The sequence below is a fragment of the Eurytemora carolleeae genome, unplaced genomic scaffold, assembly GCF_000591075.1.
Source record: "Eurytemora carolleeae unplaced genomic scaffold, Eaff_2.0 scaffold1, whole genome shotgun sequence".
In the NCBI taxonomy this organism is placed as follows: Eukaryota; Metazoa; Arthropoda; class Copepoda; order Calanoida; family Temoridae; genus Eurytemora; species Eurytemora carolleeae.
The window spans coordinates 443,049-461,175 of NW_019396081.1; the positions used below are offsets into that span (position 1 = coordinate 443,049).

Here is an 18,127-nt window from a genome sequence, read left to right on the forward strand (position 1 = left end):
TCGAGCGCCGCGGCTGGGACAGGCTAGGGGCCGGGCGCTGCGGCCACAAGTCAAGATAGTAGCAGCTAGCTGTAAAACCACGTGCTAGTAGGTCGGATTTGTACCATAGCGGATTTGACATAGGTCAAAAGTGGAGTATAGCGGATTTGCGTAGGTCGAAAAAAATACACGGATATCATAATTGCCATTGAAACTAATAGTTGCACCAACCCTATGTAGGATGCCCCGTTCAACAAGGAACAGAACTAAATTATAAAAAAATCAAACTGGCGCGACAATGACAATTGTTCTAAATCACATCTGAAATAAAGGTTTAGAGTCTGTCCTCCAACCACTTATTTTTCATAAAAATTACATTATTTTTTAAAATTATTTTAGGGTTAGGTAAAGACTAATTCTTGGCCGAGTGCTGCGGTTTTGACAAGTTAGGGGGCCGAGCGCCGTGGTTGGGACAGGCTGGTCGCTGCGTCCACTGTCNGGGGGGCAAAAATCGTTCTCTAGGAAAAAAAACAAACGATTTTTAACGTAATTTTGCAGAAGTGGAAAATGGAGAATATTGATTCCATGTTTTTGGAGAACTTGGAGGAGTGGGTGTTGGAGGAAGATAAGGTTTGTCCAACAGATAAAGGGAATGTTTGCAAAAAAATTAAAGGGGTGTAGGATAATATTGAATTGAATTCGATATCGATCGCTACTAATTTGTTGCATATTTTAAATGTTATAAATAATTGCCAAAGTTTACAGCCGTATTGTTTTGTCTTCATAGAATTAGTGCTTATTTCTTATTTTTGTAGAAAGTTTTACATTCGAGAGAAACTTCATAGTTTTCATTGATCTCATATATTTTTCGAGTATTTACATCTTTTCCGAAATTATTCTGATTCCTTTAAAATACATGGCTACCATAGTAGACAGGTTTAAAAACAAGGACAAGGCTAAATTAGGAATTTTTGAAGGCTACTTTTAGCCCTCTTTAGGCTACTTTTTGATGCTGGAATTTACAGTTTATTTACCTCGGTTCTTACTTATTTATCACTAATGTTATCTGAAATTATTATGAACTAACTGAGCGTACTCCAAAACAACGAAAAAAGAACCAAGATTAGAGCTTCATTTAACGACCAATTTTTTGTTTAGGTTATCACCTACAAGTTTTTATCCCGGGCTTTGAAGTGTCACGTTAATGTAGCAAAGCAGATGCTATTCAACTTTATTGAGGAACAGAGAAAAAAGAACAGTACAGAACTAGGTAAACTATAATTAATATGATATGTAACATTATCAATGATAATAGGGGTAATTCTTAAGAATATATACCCCCTGTAACGTTACCTTTCATTAAATGAAATCTGTGCTGGCTTGAATATTCTTAACAAAACTAATTTCCTGCCTTTTTTATTAATAACAGAAGGCAGGGTTGAATATTTTTCATTTTTGGTTAACATAGGAAACTAAACGAAACCTCTTGGGGAAAATTATCATATTTTTCCCCTCAATAGCAATGTCTTGTTTTCTCCCTTTAAAATGCTAGTCTGTTACTGTGCACATTCATGGCAGAACTTTTTTTTCTCTGTTCGACCTGGTTATTGACCTACCTTAGGGCACCAAAGCGCACCAATACAACTGAAATAAAAAATGTCATCCCATCATCCCACAGCAAACTACTCCCAAAGTTTCCGCCCTGTAAAAAACACCTGTTTTAAGTCTTGAGTTAGGGGGGGGGGGGGATTATTGGAAAAAGAGGGGGGAGATATGAGTCTCAGATCTAAATTCATACCTGGACCTTAACCTTGAACTGAGCATTACATAAATCATTTCGAGAAACCTTGACTATTTTTGATTCAGGAGTTGTTTACCTCATCTCTGCTAGTGTGAATAATGACGGAAATAAGAAGCTTAAGGTATAGACATTAGACAATACATTTTTAGCATTGGTATTTAACATGGTAATAATTTTACCTTTGCTTTTATATGTCACTGTACATGGCGGTCTCGGGATTCCACATTGGGGATCTTAAAAAAGCAGAATTTTCTAATTTTTTTGTCTTATTTTTTTCGCTTATTTGTATGCAAAAGCTTGATGAACCATTCAGAAATAAGGAAATTTTTTATAATTTCTTTTTTTGAATAGTTCAGATTTGGGTTTTGATATTAACAGGTTTTTTTCAGTTTTTGGTTGATATTTTGGCTCTTGGATCCGGATCCGTAAATCTGAATATTTTTGCCAATTCGGATCCAGGAAGCCAAAAGCACTGTTACATAATAATAATAATAATAATAATGTCACTATTTTTAAACGTAATACTAAAAAATCTATGCGAATGTTCCTGTTTTAATTGGTGTACTTTTTAGAGGTGACAGTTATAAATTTTAAGTGTCCATAAACGTTTTCTGGGGTTTATTTAAAAAATTTAGCCCAATTGGTCCAGCCGTGTAAACGTTAATTTGATACAAAAATGTGACAAAATATATAAGGCACTCTGCTCTATGCAGGTTACAATTGATAATTTTTGGTTTGCGGGGTCCCGGGATTCCCCGCCTCCATATTTTGTAATAGTTTGTGATTATTTTTTTATAAAAACCTCTTTAAAATTTAGTAAAAAAAATTGTTAAATAACCTAGAAGTTGCTTTAAATTGATTAATTTTAAGGTTTTGTTAGTTGAAGAGAAAAATCTAAGTGAAGAAGTAAAAAAGTTGGACAAGGTCATAATTAAATTCTTTATATGTTCACTTTGAAAACTTGTTGAATTTTAGAACTGTTCAAACCTCAGTTAATTTAGATTCTGTCGAAGCATGTATACAGTGTTCAGAAATCCAAGAAAATATCATCCACTGTTCTTTTCTCCACAGATCAAAGTAAATAAACAATTACGGAGTTCAAATTACTATATAATTTATTTTTAATGGCTAATCACAATTGCTTATTTATCGGTTATCTAAGAACCATTGAGGGAAGTATCTTCGACAATTTTGCTTTTTATCTTTTCTTTAAGTTGATTGTAAATTTAAGTTCTAAATTAATATGTTTATTTATGATTCACAATTATCAAATTGGTTTCGCGCCCTTTTTCTATTTCAATTTTTAATTGTGGCTTTATCTGTGAGTATCTTCACTTTGTACAGTAAAAAACAAAAACCAAAAAAAGTTTGCGGATTTCATAAAATATTTTCGCGCATTTTCAAAATTTTACAAAAATGAAAACTTTTAACACAAATTTTTTAAAATCTCGATCGTTCGTAAACCTTCCCTGGGGCCACGAGAGGTCGCACACAAAATGTGGGCCTGATCGGTTCAGCCGTTTTGACGTTTATTGGATACAAACAGACAAATAAACTAACAGACAGACAGACAAGCTAAAATGTATAGATGTTTTAATACGAAAAAACCCTCGATAAATTTAAATATAATCAAATCTCACTAAATTGCTAATTTATGAAAAAAGTTTTTCTTGTGTTTAGTAAGTTTGAAAGAGGACGTTTATATTGCAAACTCGTACTCAGCAATTAAGAACAAGGGAGCAGTGCCTAAGCCTAATACAAGCTTTGACAGGCAAGGAATAATTTTAATAAACTCAGTGAAATTCCTGATTTAATGTTTTTAATACTTTAGACCCGTGGAACCTATGCGAAATGATAGTAAACCAGAAATCAAGAAAGAAGTTGTACAGGCTGAGATCAAAGAAACAAACCAAGAGCATGAAAAGAATGAATCTATCTTTGCCAAAACAAAAATAAAGAAATCTCCCGAGAAAGGTATTTTTTGCAATGAATTTTCTATGCGAATGTGTTACCCTGTACATTGTAAATGTACAGTGACACCAGTCTAAAAATATTGAAATGATTATGAAGCATTGTTAATTACAAGTTTACTTGAATCCATTTTAACATCAATAATTCTTTTAGTGAACATTTGCACAGTTTGATAAAATGTATTAACGGGGATTTAGGACAGTGGACTTAAAAAAAATCGGGCCAACATTTTGAATTAAATGTAAAAAAAGTGTGTTTGCATGTTTTCATAGTACACACCTTTGCAAAAATTATTTAAGAAGAAGTTGTTAAAAAGAATTCAGCAACCAAGAAGCCTTCAAGCATTGCTTCAATGTTCGCTAAGCAGGTACGCTTATGTTTATATTTTTAATCCCAAACCGAGTTATTTTTGTTTATCTTTCTGCTTATTTGCTGATGGATATTTTTCATATGGGAAAAACGTAAATGAATTCAATATGTTTTTGTGGCCATAAAAGTACAAATTGTACTTTACTGATATACAATACATCTTTCAATTTACTTATTACATACATTTTTGAATTATTTAAATAACTAGCCTTAGAGGGCGCTTCGCGCCCATGTTCTAAATTAATTGTGAACATGTTCTCTTTGTGTACATCGTAAAAAAAAAAAAAAAAATTCGCGGATATTCACAAAAAATTTCGTGGATTTTCAAAATTTTCAAAAATTTAATGAAGATCGAATTTTGATGGAGACAAATATTTGAAATTTTGATCATTCATAAACCTTCCCTGGGGTTCCTATTTGTCTCACAAAAAATTTGGCCCCGATCGGTTCAGCCGTTTTGACGTTTATTGGATACAAACAAACAGACAAACAGACAGACAAGCCAAATTTATATATAGATAAAAACTTTCAGTCCGCGAAGCCTGTAGTTTCCAAGCAGCAGAAAGAATTAAGTTCTGAAACCAGTCCTGGCAAAGAAAACATGGAGAATAATAAGATAGAAATAAAAAAGGTAAACAATATCAGATATTCGAGATGCTTTTACTTCTTCCAGAAACATCTTTCATCTTACCAAGCAGTGTTTCGGATCCGGTCGGATACGTATCATTTGGTCGGATCCGGATCCGTATCAGGAAACGTTGATATGGATCCGGGTAGCGCCAAAAATTAACCAAAACCATGGAATAAATAAATCAAAATGGTTCGTAAATGTATTATTTACATGACGAAAATTTTTCAAAATTATCTTTAATAATTTAATGTTTACATTTATGTAAAAGTAATGACGACATTTTTAACTTTAGGATTACTATAGTTTATAAATTATAACCTTGCATAACATTTAATAGGGAAAATCCGATTCACAGAATCAAAAGTTACCTCGGATCCGGATCCGTATCAGGAGCCGGATCCGGATCCATGAACACGGATGCGGATCCGCGGATCCGGATCCGGATCCAAATCAAAATGATATGGATCCGAAACACTGTTACCAAGAACCATTAAGTTGTTATACACCATTTAGAAAAAAGGCCAAATTTACAAAAAAGATAAGTTTTACTTTTTTTACTTTACGTTCCATAAATGTTTACAATTTTCACATATTTTGGGGAGTTAAGAGGGTTTAAAATTCATTCTTGATGAAACTGTTGAAAAGTTACTGATCTGTGAAGGAGGCAGAAAAGAAAGCTGATCCAGGATCTTCTGCTGGAAAGAGAACTGCTGCCACTACTGCTGGCAAAAAATCATCCTCTGGGAAAAAAACTGGAAATAAGATACTGAAGAAGCCTGGAAAAGAAGATTCGAAGAAAAGAAAACGAATTACGATTGCCAGTGATAGTGAAAGGTTTAATTTTTTAAAAAGAAATTCGTTATGTAGCATCTCTTAAAACATTAATGATGAAGTTTAGAAATATTTTTGTTGTGTTTCTTTCTGTCCGAATAAAACTAAATTAATTAATTTTAAAAGATTGATATGTAATTTGCAATAAACCTCGAATGAAAAATGGCATTAACAAATCACAGTAACACTGAAAACCTTTGTCTGGAAAGCAATTGCGTAAACTTTTATCTGTATCACAAGACAAATAAAGACAAATCTTTTTGCTCGTCAGTTATGTGAAGTCCGTTAAAAACAATGCTTTTGAATAGTTTATAGGACGAGGATGGCACTTGAAATAACGTAAACAATCCCTTTAAATTAATCTCTGATCAGTGATGCCGACGAAGATGCTGAGGACGTTGAAGAGTCCGGCCTCCAGGATGAGGAGGATGAAGTAGCTCCTCCTCGCTCCAGGATAATTGATTCAGATGACGAGGAAATACCTTCTACACCGCAACATACTCAGTAAGTAGATTATTTATTAGACTTTTCGGGATATACATTTTTCAGAAAAACTGTTATGGAGCAAATGGGAGGGGAGTTAAGGATTAAATTATTTTCTCCCCAATAGTTCAAGTTGACATCTTTCGTTTTTAAAGAAAAAATATTTATGTTTCGCAGAAGAGAGAGAGGGATGGGGATTTAATGTTGGTTTTCATTAATTTAATTTTTCTTTAAAGAACCACTCATTTGAATAAAATGTATAGAAGTTCCAATCCTGGGAAACGGAAAGTGAGGAAGGAAGTGGATAAAACTTATATAGATGAGAAAGGGTGAGCATTGTTAATTTCTATTTTTCACATAGATCCTTTTACAAAGCCAATCCTTAATTGTTTTAGATATTGAAAACCCTAAAATCTGGATTCTATGGCTGAATTTAAAGAATTTGAGCGGCGGTTTAAAGTTAAACCCCGGCTCAAATTCTTTAAATTCCATCTCTACTCATTGAAAAAAAACGAATTCCAGTATATGTTTCCCCGCCACTAAATATAAATTAAAAGCGCTTTGATTTCATACTAGTTTTTGTTTAGTTTTATGGTGACTAAGAAGGAGATTGAGTTAGTAAGTGATGATGAACTTGAATCTGAACCTGAACCCGCTCCTGCTCCTGCCAAGATTCAACCTAAAGTAAACTTTTTCTTTCTTCTAAACCTCAGTTTAAAAACTTTTTGTTCAATTGTTAAGTGTAAAAAGATCAAAAACTGAAGGAAAGAAAAAATAATTATGGCAGGTATTATAATTGTGAAGTTAGGAAATAAATATTTAACGAGAGAGGCTAGTTCTTGCTAGTTTTTAACTTATTTGTAATGTTTTTGCTTTTAGAAACAGCTTTGGTAAAAATATATGGATAAGCCTAATGGTGTTCACTTCATCGTAGCCTTGTTCTGATATCTGAATCTGGAAAATGTATAATTTCTTTATCTGTAAAACCTTTTTCAGGCAATTGATCCTGTTCCAGCAGCTAAGAAGGCTAAGTTGGGTGTTGGTAACACCAAGCAGCCTGGTATAATGAGCTTCTTCAAGAAGAAATAGATTAGCTACAAGTTGTTCCTCATATCTGCTCTTCAAACTGTTCAAAACAATTGTATTCGTTGTTTTAAAAATTATGCAGCCAGTTATTTCTTCAAATTCACAGTTTCCTCTTTGAATTTACGTTTTTAATCAGTATTCTAATATTTGCTCGAACAAACAACGACTTAAATGAAATGATGAAAAAAGGTGTATTACTGAAATTTTTTTAATCAACTAAAATTAAATAAGATATATTTATAAACTTGTCTTGCTAAGGTTGGTTATATTTTAACCAATAGAAAATTATTGTCTCAAGGTTACCTTTGATAAAATCCAGTGTATCCGTTTTATATTTCAGATCTTAAGAATGACGCATCTGTAGAATCTAAGTATAAAAGCTGATTAAAAATGGACCACTCGTTCCTTAAATCTCAACACCCGGTTGTTGAAGAACTTTTAACCAACAAATACTTCGGCAAGATTTTATTAATAAAATAATCGGTTTAAAGGATTTTATATAACTGAAAGGGGCCTTTACTTAAAAAAGTTTTCGTATGACTCCTTTAAACCTTGAAAACATAATGGGCGTTTGCCCTCTATCAAATTCCAAATTATTTCTTGTCTAACTAACCATCAGAACTTTTTTTTACGATACAAATTATCAGTTTCCGAGTTCAGATTTTTAAAGTTTCTTAAACCATTAGAAAATATGCAACCTCGGCGCGCGGATCTTGAAACTATTTTGGCTCTTTCAGGCGATACCTTGTTAGTATGCGCGAACGGTCATCTAACTGACAACAAGTTAGCTGTTGGTCTTCTGTTCCCTTCCCTCCTCACCTCCGATATATTTGCACTTCCCATAGAGAATGTTCTCTTGGTACCTGACTATACTATGGAAGAGATTGGACGGTGAGAATTAAAATATATTGCTCTAATTGTTGTATACTCATTGCTTATTTGTTTTTCGTACCAACCCCCTCTCTTCCTCCCGTATATTTTATGCTGTTTCCATATTTTTACTTTCCATTCCTGAAAATGCCACCTAGCCTTTCATCCTTTATGTAAAACTTGTTTTAAGGCAAAGCTTTTCCCCTGTCCCGTTCCTGCCAAATTACTCAATACTTATGTTTACTCTTGAATATACCTTTATCAGAATCTTAATTATAATTTTAATAAGTTTCCACCCCTATTTCATTAAATTATAGGTTGTCTGCTAAAAATATATTGATCAAACAATTCATGAAAAAATATTAATTAAAATATACCCAAAATTTTAAATGCTATAAATTTGGAGACAAAATATACGCTTCAGTTTCTACTATCCAATGATCCACTCTACAAACTAAGATTTAAAAAATTATTTCAGAGAGTTTGAGAAACTCATTCTGGGAGGTTCCAGACCACCTCAACCCAACAGTAATCCTACCCCTATCTGTAGCACATCCAAAACTAAACCAATCCATCATCAACCAAATATTCCCACCGTTCATCTAACCAACCAATTAACCAATCACCCAACTAGTTATTTAACTGTTCAACAAGCTAGTCATCTCTCTGACGGTTCAGTCCTTCACTCTTCTAACCAGTCGATAGTTCTTCCAGCTCCGTATCAATCCCAACAGAAACTTCCTGAATCCAATCCTTACATTCATGATATGAATCATTCAACCATATCTTCTAATAACCCAGATATTCCTCTAGCCAATCAATCAATTATTCTTTCAACCCTGGACTCCGCTAATCATCATACCAATCATCCGATCAGTAATATATCCAATCCGCAATTGATTCATCAAACCAACCTTCATCCTACAACATTCCAGCAAATTATCCATCCTTCCAGCCAACAGCCGATTATTTCTTCGCATTTGCCAACCATGAATTCATCTCTTCCCGTCGACAACAACTCTCATTTTACCTCCTCAACTATGGATTTAACCCCGGTCTTAAACTCTAATTTATGCCAGCAAGTGTCCACACAAATGAACTCTGGATTACAGATGATAAACTCAATGAGCAACGTCGAGAGCACTTACACACAGTTAAGCTCCCTATCCTCCTCAGGGTCTGGAGGTAACACAGAATATTTGAACTCCAATACTGTGTTTGTTAGTAGTGATAGACTAGGTTTAGATGAGAGCCAGCAGATGTATAGATACGAAGTGGATTATAACTCTAATCAATCAGAACAAGGTAAAGAATGTTTGAAAAGTTGAAAGCATTAAGCAAGGCATTAAATATTAATCGCTTTACTCTTAAGACCCGAGCAAAATCTCTGTAAATCTTTAATTGCTTAAATTGACCATATTGCCGGCTTAAAAAAAATCAGGAGATGGATCTGAAATTCTTATTGACAAGTTTAATAATAGTTAGAGGTGCAGCTTAATTATCTTTCTTTTTTAATTATTCCGCAAAACGTTTGATAAAAATGCTAACTTTTTACAGTTTTAAGCTACATTTTCCTTGAATTAAATTTTCTTTCCCAAAACTTAACTTCCTGTCCTCAAAAAACAATTCAAAGATAAAGACCATTATACTTCCCAACATATTTTGTTATAAATTTAAGCCTTAGAAGAGCAGGGTGGGAGGGAAAAACTATAGTTTGATGATAAACGTTTATTTCTATACGCACTTTGGCAGCCGTCTTAAATGTTGTATACTATAGTTATAATATCTTTCATACACCAATGTCATCTAGATTTTTTAATTAATATACTACAACTGTATTCTAATAAATTGAAGAAGAATTTTTTTCAGAAATTGATTTTTAATAACAAGAAAACTTATGAGACTATTTCTAGATGAAGAGGAATTGTATGATGGTGATATTCAAAATGAGGAAAATTTAGTTATTGATACCAACCAGGAACAAGAGTTGGATTGTGAACAAGATAAATACCAAGAAGAAAAGTTGGAAAAACAAGAACTGGAAAAAGAGGAGGAAATACCCTCTCAGTTTTATATTACAGACGAGCTGCAGCAGCAACAAGAACAGTTGCAACAAGATTCTGCTAATTATGAAGGTGATAACTCTAAACCTAAAATAAGATATGGGACGAATTATAAATTCTTTAAGAAACTGTCGTTATTTCATTTATAAAAAGTGGAATACTCGATTTACAGCGGTAACCTTTAAACCTTTATCTTATCAATAATTTGAAAGATATAGTCGTATTTTAGCTCATTGGATTCGGACAATTTCCTCTATTGTTCTGAAGCAGAAATGTGCAAGGCACTTTAGATGGAGAACCTACATTTGAAAATAATCAATTCTCAAAGAGAAGTGGATGGATATCTCAAGCATTATTGATCAGCCAAAGTATTTATGGGTGCCGTTGTGAATCGAATAGGCTTGAAATTACGGTTTCAGCTCCTTCCAAATGATTTTAAGGTTTTGAATATCATAAATTCAATCAAATCAGAGTCAATTCTGTGAGCTATTAATTTTTTTATTAAATTATATAATTTTTTTCTTTTTTCAATATCTGTTTCTCGGTAAACTTTTGAAAAGCTGAAGGAAATTTTAAATTCTGTGTTTAGTGACACTTGTGAATGGATATTCTGAGAATTGTGAAAACATTCATATCTCAAACAACTCAGAACACTCAATACGAGTTTATATAGAAACAAATCACAATCAGACAAGCCCAGAGCCTCCAGAATTGGAAAGAATGGTGCCATGCGACGATAAGGAATCGAGCATAATTCTGTCAATATAATGATATTCATTGTGTGCTGGGGGGGGTTTTACTGCAAGAAAACCTGTTTTTTTTTTCATAGGAAGTAAAAGATTTTTAACAAAAAAAATATACACGTTGGTCTGGGTGATGGTTCCATTCTCTTGTTCTTTTTTAAAACATTATTATTATTGCTTGATATCAGAGAAAAAAGCGAGTAAGTTTCTTGGAGGGACAAACTCAGGACAGACAGGATACAAAGTCAAGAAACCGAATTCAGAAACCGGGTTCTCAGAACCTCGAGTCTCGACCTCGTCCTGCTCGGGTCGACAAACCCAAGACGAAGCTGAGGATTGAGGAGTACGAAGACGAAGACGTGGATATGATAGAGAATTTAACAGGTTGAGATGGAGTGAAATTGAAGGGATTTTACACGTTATTTGAAGTGAAAATTTATTCTCCAAAGTTCAAAATAGTACATTTGTTACGATTACGTAATATATTAGTAACTGAGATGTCGTCGTTTTTCTTTTTAATATTTATATACTGCCTATTCGGGAAAGCGACAAGTTTCGCTGGATTTTTTTCTCAGTTAAAAGAATAAGTGTACTGTCTTTTTAACACTTAATTAACCGTTTCCGTAACGGGTAACTTATTATTTTTATAATTCTTATAATCAACCCATTTGTTGAACTATCGATAATAAGACAATTACTGCACAATAACAGTTCAATTTCAATTTTATTATTAAAATATTTATTGAGATCGGGAAAATGTAGGAGAAATTTGGCCTGAAGAACCAGCAATAATAGAAGACAGAAAGCCTGGTCGTCCCAGGTTAATTTACGTTTTATATTTTGAAAAGGCTCAGTATTATTTAAATAATATTATGAGTTACCATTATACTGTTGCCGTAAGTTTCATTAAGCAGATTGGCAAGTAGTGTAGTTAAGGCAAACATAGTATTGTGTCAACTTTTTAGACTTGTAAAATTGTTACAGAGCTCAGGATCTAGATCCGTTCAACATAAAAATATGTTATGTTTTATTGTTTAGGAATACAAAGATTATTTTTATCTTTCAACAATTATTCTAGCTTCCTGATTCAAAACAAGATAGACTAAAATTGATAAAATCCGAGAAATAGACTTAAGTTGAACCACCTTCTTGTGTGAGTGTTCAAATTCAAAAGAAGTGGTTAGTTACAAGAAGATCATCTAATTTTTATTAAATTTGGTTCCTTGGTAGATCCAAGATTAGCATCAAAATGAAACGACTTATGTGTAATGAACATGAATCGAACCAATTACTAAAATCTAGATTCGAGTTTAAAACTAGAAGTTATGAGTACCTTTCACTAAAAGTAAACAAACGTTATTTATTTCATTAATTATTTTAAAATAATTGCTGGGGTAGTTCCGGGTTCCCGGCCCCCAGCAATCCTATCAGCGCTTTTCCATTCGATGTACATTGCATAATCACACACCAATAATGCCTGGGGTCGCCTGGTTATGAAATATTAATAATGACAATGACACATGACACTTGACACTTGACACAGGACAAACTGAGGACAAACTGAGGACAAACTGAGGACAAACTGAAGACAAACTGAAGACAAACTGAAGACAAAAGGAGGACAAAAGGAGGACAAAAGGAGGACAAAAGGAGGACAAAAGGAGGACAAAAGGAGGACAAAAGGAGGACAAAAGGAGGACAAAAGGAGGACAAAAGGAGGACAAAAGGAGGACAAATGGAGGACAAATGGAGGACAAATGGAGGACAAATGGAGGACAAATGGAGGACTAATGGACAAAAGGAGGACTAATGGACAAAAGGAGGACTAATGGACAAAAGGAGTACAAAATGACTAAAGGAGGACAAAAGGACAAATATTATTGATATTTTTAATAATATGTTGAGAAATATTATTTTTTGCAAGTTTAACTAATAAAATAAATATTTTAAGAGTTAAGCCGAGTCGTCTTAATGAACCAGCGAGTGATGGAATCACAAGATTTAAGTTGAAATCAGCTCAGCATGTTGAAAAGGTAATCCTCGTCAAGTTTTAATTCCTTAAAATGTTTTGATTATTTGAGTGCTGACTAATTATCTACTTCAATGAATGTATATTTAGATTTCAATATGCATACTTTGTTTCAACAAGAACGATTCAAACAAAATTATCAAACATTATATTTTCAATTGGCTCATAATAAATTTTCTTTTGAGTTTTATTTTAAGCTGAATCACCATACATTTTGTATTTTGTGTTTGAAAATAAATACTATATATATATATAATAATACTAATATTTCTTTGTTTTTTATTGGATGATATGATTTGATAATTAATTATATGTGTCAATGTTTATTGTAATTATGTTTTAGTTTTTAATCTGAACAAATGGTTTTTTAAAACATAACAAACTAATTGGCAAAGTAGGAAAATTTTAGATGATTTTTTTTATTTTTGAAAATTTAGGAAACTTTCAAGTGTGTTGAATGTGGTAAGGTATTGAGCTGTCAGGGAAGCTTGAACAGGCATCTATTAGTCCATTCGGATGGAAAACCGTTCAAATGCCGACATTGTCCTAAATCCTTCAGAGAACGATCTAAAAGAGTAAGTTATAAATTAGAGATTAAGAATTGATTAGGGGTATTATTATTAAAAGGTGTTAAACTTAACTTTTAAAGAACCACCCATTTAAGAGTGTTCTTATGGGGAAAATTGAAACTATTTTAAATTTCTAGATATTTAAGTATTTTTTTCATCTTTTGTTAACTTCTTAACCCAAAAAATATTTAATATTCTCCGAAAGAATAAATTCAGCAATTTAAAATATTCCAGAACTATTTCTAATATTACAGTATTTATAAAAAGGTGAAAGGAAAAAACTGCAGCCTGACAAAACGTTGGCAATTTCCTACACGTCTTTACTGGAAAAATTCACGTTTTCCTTCTAAAAATATTTCGCGGCACAGATCATCAGTTTTCATTTTAATTGCCACTTTCTAAAAGGCTTTCTTAAAATTCCACGAAATTTTATTTAATTAGCACTTTTTATCATAGCAATTCCAAAGGTTTTAATATTTGATTCATGTTTTAGCTTGTGCATTTAGTTTTTCAAGGAATGGTAGCTGACAGTCTTATTTATTTATTCCTTTAGAGTGTCCATGAGCGTATACACACTGGAAGCAAACCCTACCGGTGCAAGGTTTGTGGCCGGGGTTTCAAAACTTCAACACAACGGAGTATCCATTTAAAAATGCACACTAAGGTAGGTTTTAGATAACATACTTTGATTGGTTAAATCTCTATAATTGTGCTTACATAACTAGTTCTATTTCCTCTTCACCCAACATCAATGGCTTGATTTTAAAAATGAAGTTCGTAGAAGGAAAGGAAGCTTGCATTTTAGAGAAATTAAAAGTTAATTATTAGTTTTTAATCAATATTTTATTACTTCACGCATTGCAAAGTCGTTTTGTTATCTTTGTTTATTACAATTGTATTCCTTATATAATATTTAATGATCAACAAAAGTTTTCATAGATTTTTAAGTTCCAAGCTGTGATATTCATTTTAAAAAATGTCTTTTACTCTAATGCAAAAAAAACTATGAATTTGAAAATAATGAAATGTAAATTTTTATAATTTTATGGGGGGGCTAGTTTTTGAAAAGAAGACAACGTGGCACTTGTAAGTTAGTTGGGCTATGTGTGTCCTTATAGTGTCTTGTAAATTGTGCCTGCTATTCAAACCTTGAATGTTTTGAAAAGTTAAAATTCTTCGCTCATTTTATGCCTACCCCCAAGATTTATTTCTGTATATTGCCATTCGAAAGTAAATACATCGAGCAATTGCATTGCCAGGATCCAAAAACTTGGCCCAAATTGTACTGACATTATGAGTCTCAAATCAAAGAAACCGAAAAATCTGTCAATACATTTATTCTTATTGTTTCTAGAATACATTTACTCAATTTGTGTCTAGTGGATATAGATTTATTCTTGTGTGTCTAAAATACATTTATTCTTGTGTGTCTAGAATATATTTATTCTCGTGTGTCTAGAATACATTTATTCTTCTTATTTCTAGAATACATTTATTCATTTTGTGTCCAGAATACATTAATTCTTGTGTATCTAGAATTCATTTATTCTTCTTTTTTCTAGAATACTTTTATTCTTGGGTGTCTAGAATATATTTATTTTTGGGTATCTAGAATACATTAATTCTTGTGCGTCTAAAATACATTTATTCTTGTGTGTATAGAGTACAAATTTATTCTTCTTGTTTCTAGAATACAGTTATTCTTTTTGTGTCTAGAATACATTAATTCATCTTGTGTGTATAGAATACATTTATTCTTTTTGTCTAGAATACATTTATGCTTGTGTCTAGAATTCATGTTTTATTAATATAATTTTTCAGGAGAAACCGTTTTCTTGCGAGACTTGTAGTAAAAAATTTGCGCAGAAGAATGCAATGATCAAACATGCAAAAAAGATTCATGGTCCAGGATCCCAGGAAGGGAATCTTAAAAGTTAATGATCATATAACTGCAATTTAATTGAAAACGGAGCAGCTGGAAAATTCTTAATGAACAAAACTGATTTAAACCAAATAAAAAAAAACTTTCCTCTATAAAACCGATCTCTGTGCGATCTTATTTCGAAAAATTTACAGTTAACTCCCTTAAATTGATTTAAATCGGCTCCTACAATTTAAAAGTACTGTTTTTGTAACTGTTCGTCAAGATTGGTATCCTACCGTGGAATGGAAATATTTTACTAATTTAACATATTATGTAGCTATGAAATAAGTCTAAATTTTATAAAATTCTGTAAAGCTAGAAGAACTTATTTCTTTTTCTCTTTCTAAAAGATAACAAAAAGTTTTGAATCTCTGATCAATTTTATCCTTATTTAAGAACTCATCTTAAAAGCTTAATTGAATATACATTTTACTTTTCATATCTGCCTCACTTCTTTCGCCTGTTTTCTATAAAACTAAATGAACATTGAACAGCCATGTTATCTTAATCATTTTCCTAAAACAGTATAAAAATAATATTAAAACAAATTGTACGTAATTTATATAGTAAATTATAATGTCTTCTATCTTGACTTTTCTACACAATATTTATTTAAATTATATGTATTTTTAGAGTCGAGTGAATTAAACTCTTTACACTTAAAGAGTTCTAGAGAACTGTCTACCAAAGTTAATACCTGATATAAAGAGATTGTAAATATTTTGATCTGAATTTATGAATCTGTTTTGTATATTCAGGGGATATTAGTTCCAAAACTAACACTTGGCCCATTACTAACACTGAGTGTTAGTAATGGGCCAAATCTGCAAAGTTTTCTTTTTCAAGAGTATATATCTTTAAATCCAAGACGAGCTGAACAAAATTACACCATATATTTATAAAAAATGGCTAAAACTAAACATTTAAACAGTAAATGGCAATTTAAAACTAATAATAATGTGTGAGAATTAGTTTTTGATGATTCTTGATTTTATTTTTGAACAAATCCATATTTTGTAACAATTACCGGATTTCAGCTCATGTCGCGTTTTCGGAACATATCCTGGTTATGAGACAATTACCGGATTTCAGCTCATGTAGCGTTTACGGAACATATCCTGGTTTTGAGACAATTACCGGAGTTCATATCAATGTCAATTTTCAAGTATTTACGCACTACGCAACATTTTTTGATAAGGTAAAAAATAAACAAAATAGAAAATAAAGTAAACTGTTCTTTTATAATTTCAAAATCATTACAGCATTTAAAAATCAAAATATTAATATAATTTGTTCTTACAACATAGATACAACTAGAAATGCGGGAAAGTGTTCGTTTAAAATGCTTGAAAATAAATTATCCATATTCTCTAATTTAACAGATAAAATGTGGAAACTTAGATTCTAGAAATAATTCAGAAGTTAATTTAGTCTTCATAAGATAATTTTTGTTTTCAGTGATTTATTTTGTAATTTATGAAAGTGAGTTTTGTTTTGAATTTTATATTATATACTCAAAAACGGGAAAGTGGGTTTTGTCTCGAAAACGCGACAATGTTTTAAATTCAAGATATGTTCGAAAATGGAAAACCTAACATTGTCTTGAAAACGGTCAAGAGCTTTATAACAAGAACTCCTATTATAATTTTGATTTTAAAAAAAGTTCAAAATTGGGAATTATTGTACTCGTCATGTTTAATAAATGTTGGTTATAGTTTTTATAATCGACTTTTACTCTTGATACGGGCCGGGATCCCCAAAACCCAGTCTTTCAATCTGTGCCCATTTCTAACACTAAACACTGAGTGTTAGAAATGCGCTAAGTGTTAGTTTTGGAACTTATGTCCCCTGATATTGTAGAAAATATATTTGTTTTTGTAAATAAATTTAATACTCTTAATTCCTGGACTTGATTCTTTACCATTTAATTGGGAAGTTTTGATTCGGTAAAAAAATATATATGTAGGAATCAATGGAATTAAGCATGTTCCATTCTACGGTACTTCCGTTCTACGATACTTCGGACCTTCGTAACATCGGACCCACGATAGCTATAGGTCAGATGTACATTGTATTTTGTTAATCCGACCTACTCAGGAACTGCAGATATCGTCGGTATATAGTTGACAATGCTAGATGGATCGATGTTCCAGTTGCACACAAATTTAAGTTGGTCAGATGCTGCACTTTTTGTAGATCGGATGCACGCACAGATTTTTTACGTCGAATGCACAACTTTAGTATGGTCGGATGCACAACTTTAATAGGTCGGATATACAACTTTTGTAGTTAGGATTTTTTAAAATGACCAAGTGATAGCCAATATGTGCAGGTTGTTAAGATAATTTCTTGGCCGAGCGCTGCGGCCAAATTTATAAAACTGACGAAGTGATAAACAATCGGTGGGGTTAGTTTACGCTAAGCCGATTTCTGGGCCGAGCGCTGCGGCCAATTATAAAAATTACCCAAGCTATAATAGCCAATTTGTAGTTAGGTTAAAACGAATTCTGGGCCGAGTGCTTTACGGCTAGGGCCAAGTGCTGTGTCCATATTTATAAAAATGACCAATTGTGATAGCCAATATGTTTGGATAGGAGGTTATAAGATGATTTCTGGACCGAGCGCTCCGACTTCGACTGCGGCCACATTTATCAAAATGATCAAATGATAAACAATTAGTTAGGTTAAAGGACAATTTCTGGGCCAAGCGCTGCCGCTATAGATGCTAATTGCAGGGGTCTAGCTCTGCGGCCTCATGTTATATCAAAATGACAATTA

The 18,127-nt window shown here is 32.4% G+C and overlaps 2 protein-coding genes across 3 annotated transcripts; both read left to right on the forward strand.

Moving 5' to 3' along the window:
- Positions 1-507: 507 nt before the first annotated feature.
- On the forward strand, positions 508-7,218 carry LOC111717011 (DNA polymerase delta subunit 3). Of its 2 annotated transcripts, none has more exons than XM_023492533.1 (14): positions 508-609; positions 1,138-1,249; positions 1,846-1,901; positions 2,651-2,704; positions 2,782-2,857; positions 3,461-3,551; positions 3,612-3,754; positions 4,054-4,118; positions 4,653-4,751; positions 5,413-5,585; positions 5,955-6,086; positions 6,329-6,394; positions 6,653-6,749; positions 7,062-7,218. In XM_023492533.1, exons 1-14 carry the CDS (start codon positions 547-549, stop codon positions 7,152-7,154), a joined length of 1,320 nt encoding a protein of 439 aa, XP_023348301.1. In that variant the 5' UTR covers positions 508-546; the 3' UTR covers positions 7,155-7,218. The 2 variants fall into 2 exon arrangements, with proteins under 2 accessions (XP_023348301.1, XP_023348297.1); XM_023492529.1 differs by having other exon boundaries at positions 509-609; positions 4,051-4,118.
- A 274-nt stretch (positions 7,219-7,492) lies between these two features.
- On the forward strand, positions 7,493-15,469 carry LOC111717001 (zinc finger protein 853). Its single transcript, XM_023492518.1, has 11 exons — positions 7,493-7,608; positions 7,889-8,042; positions 8,500-9,326; positions 9,935-10,156; positions 10,674-10,825; positions 11,016-11,211; positions 11,575-11,647; positions 12,779-12,860; positions 13,294-13,431; positions 13,979-14,089; positions 15,247-15,469. Exons 1-11 carry the CDS (start codon positions 7,542-7,544, stop codon positions 15,361-15,363), a joined length of 2,139 nt encoding a protein of 712 aa, XP_023348286.1. The 5' UTR covers positions 7,493-7,541; the 3' UTR covers positions 15,364-15,469.
- The last annotated feature ends 2,658 nt before the right edge of the window (positions 15,470-18,127 follow it).

Coding starts and splice junctions, on each gene's coding strand:
- LOC111717011 (XM_023492529.1), top strand. CDS start 547: ATGGAGAATATTGATTCCATGTTTTTGGAGAACTTGGAGGAGTGGGTG. Junction 3,552..3,611: donor CCTAATACAAGCTTTGACAG/GCAAGGAATAAT, acceptor TTAATACTTTAG/ACCCGTGGAACCTATGCGAA. Junction 3,755..4,050: donor AAAGAAATCTCCCGAGAAAG/GTATTTTTTGCA, acceptor AAATTATTTAAG/AAGAAGTTGTTAAAAAGAAT.
- LOC111717001 (XM_023492518.1), top strand. CDS start 7,542: ATGGACCACTCGTTCCTTAAATCTCAACACCCGGTTGTTGAAGAACTT. Junction 10,826..11,015: donor TGGTGCCATGCGACGATAAG/GAATCGAGCATA, acceptor GCTTGATATCAG/AGAAAAAAGCGAGTAAGTTT. Junction 11,212..11,574: donor TATGATAGAGAATTTAACAG/GTTGAGATGGAG, acceptor ATATTTATTGAG/ATCGGGAAAATGTAGGAGAA.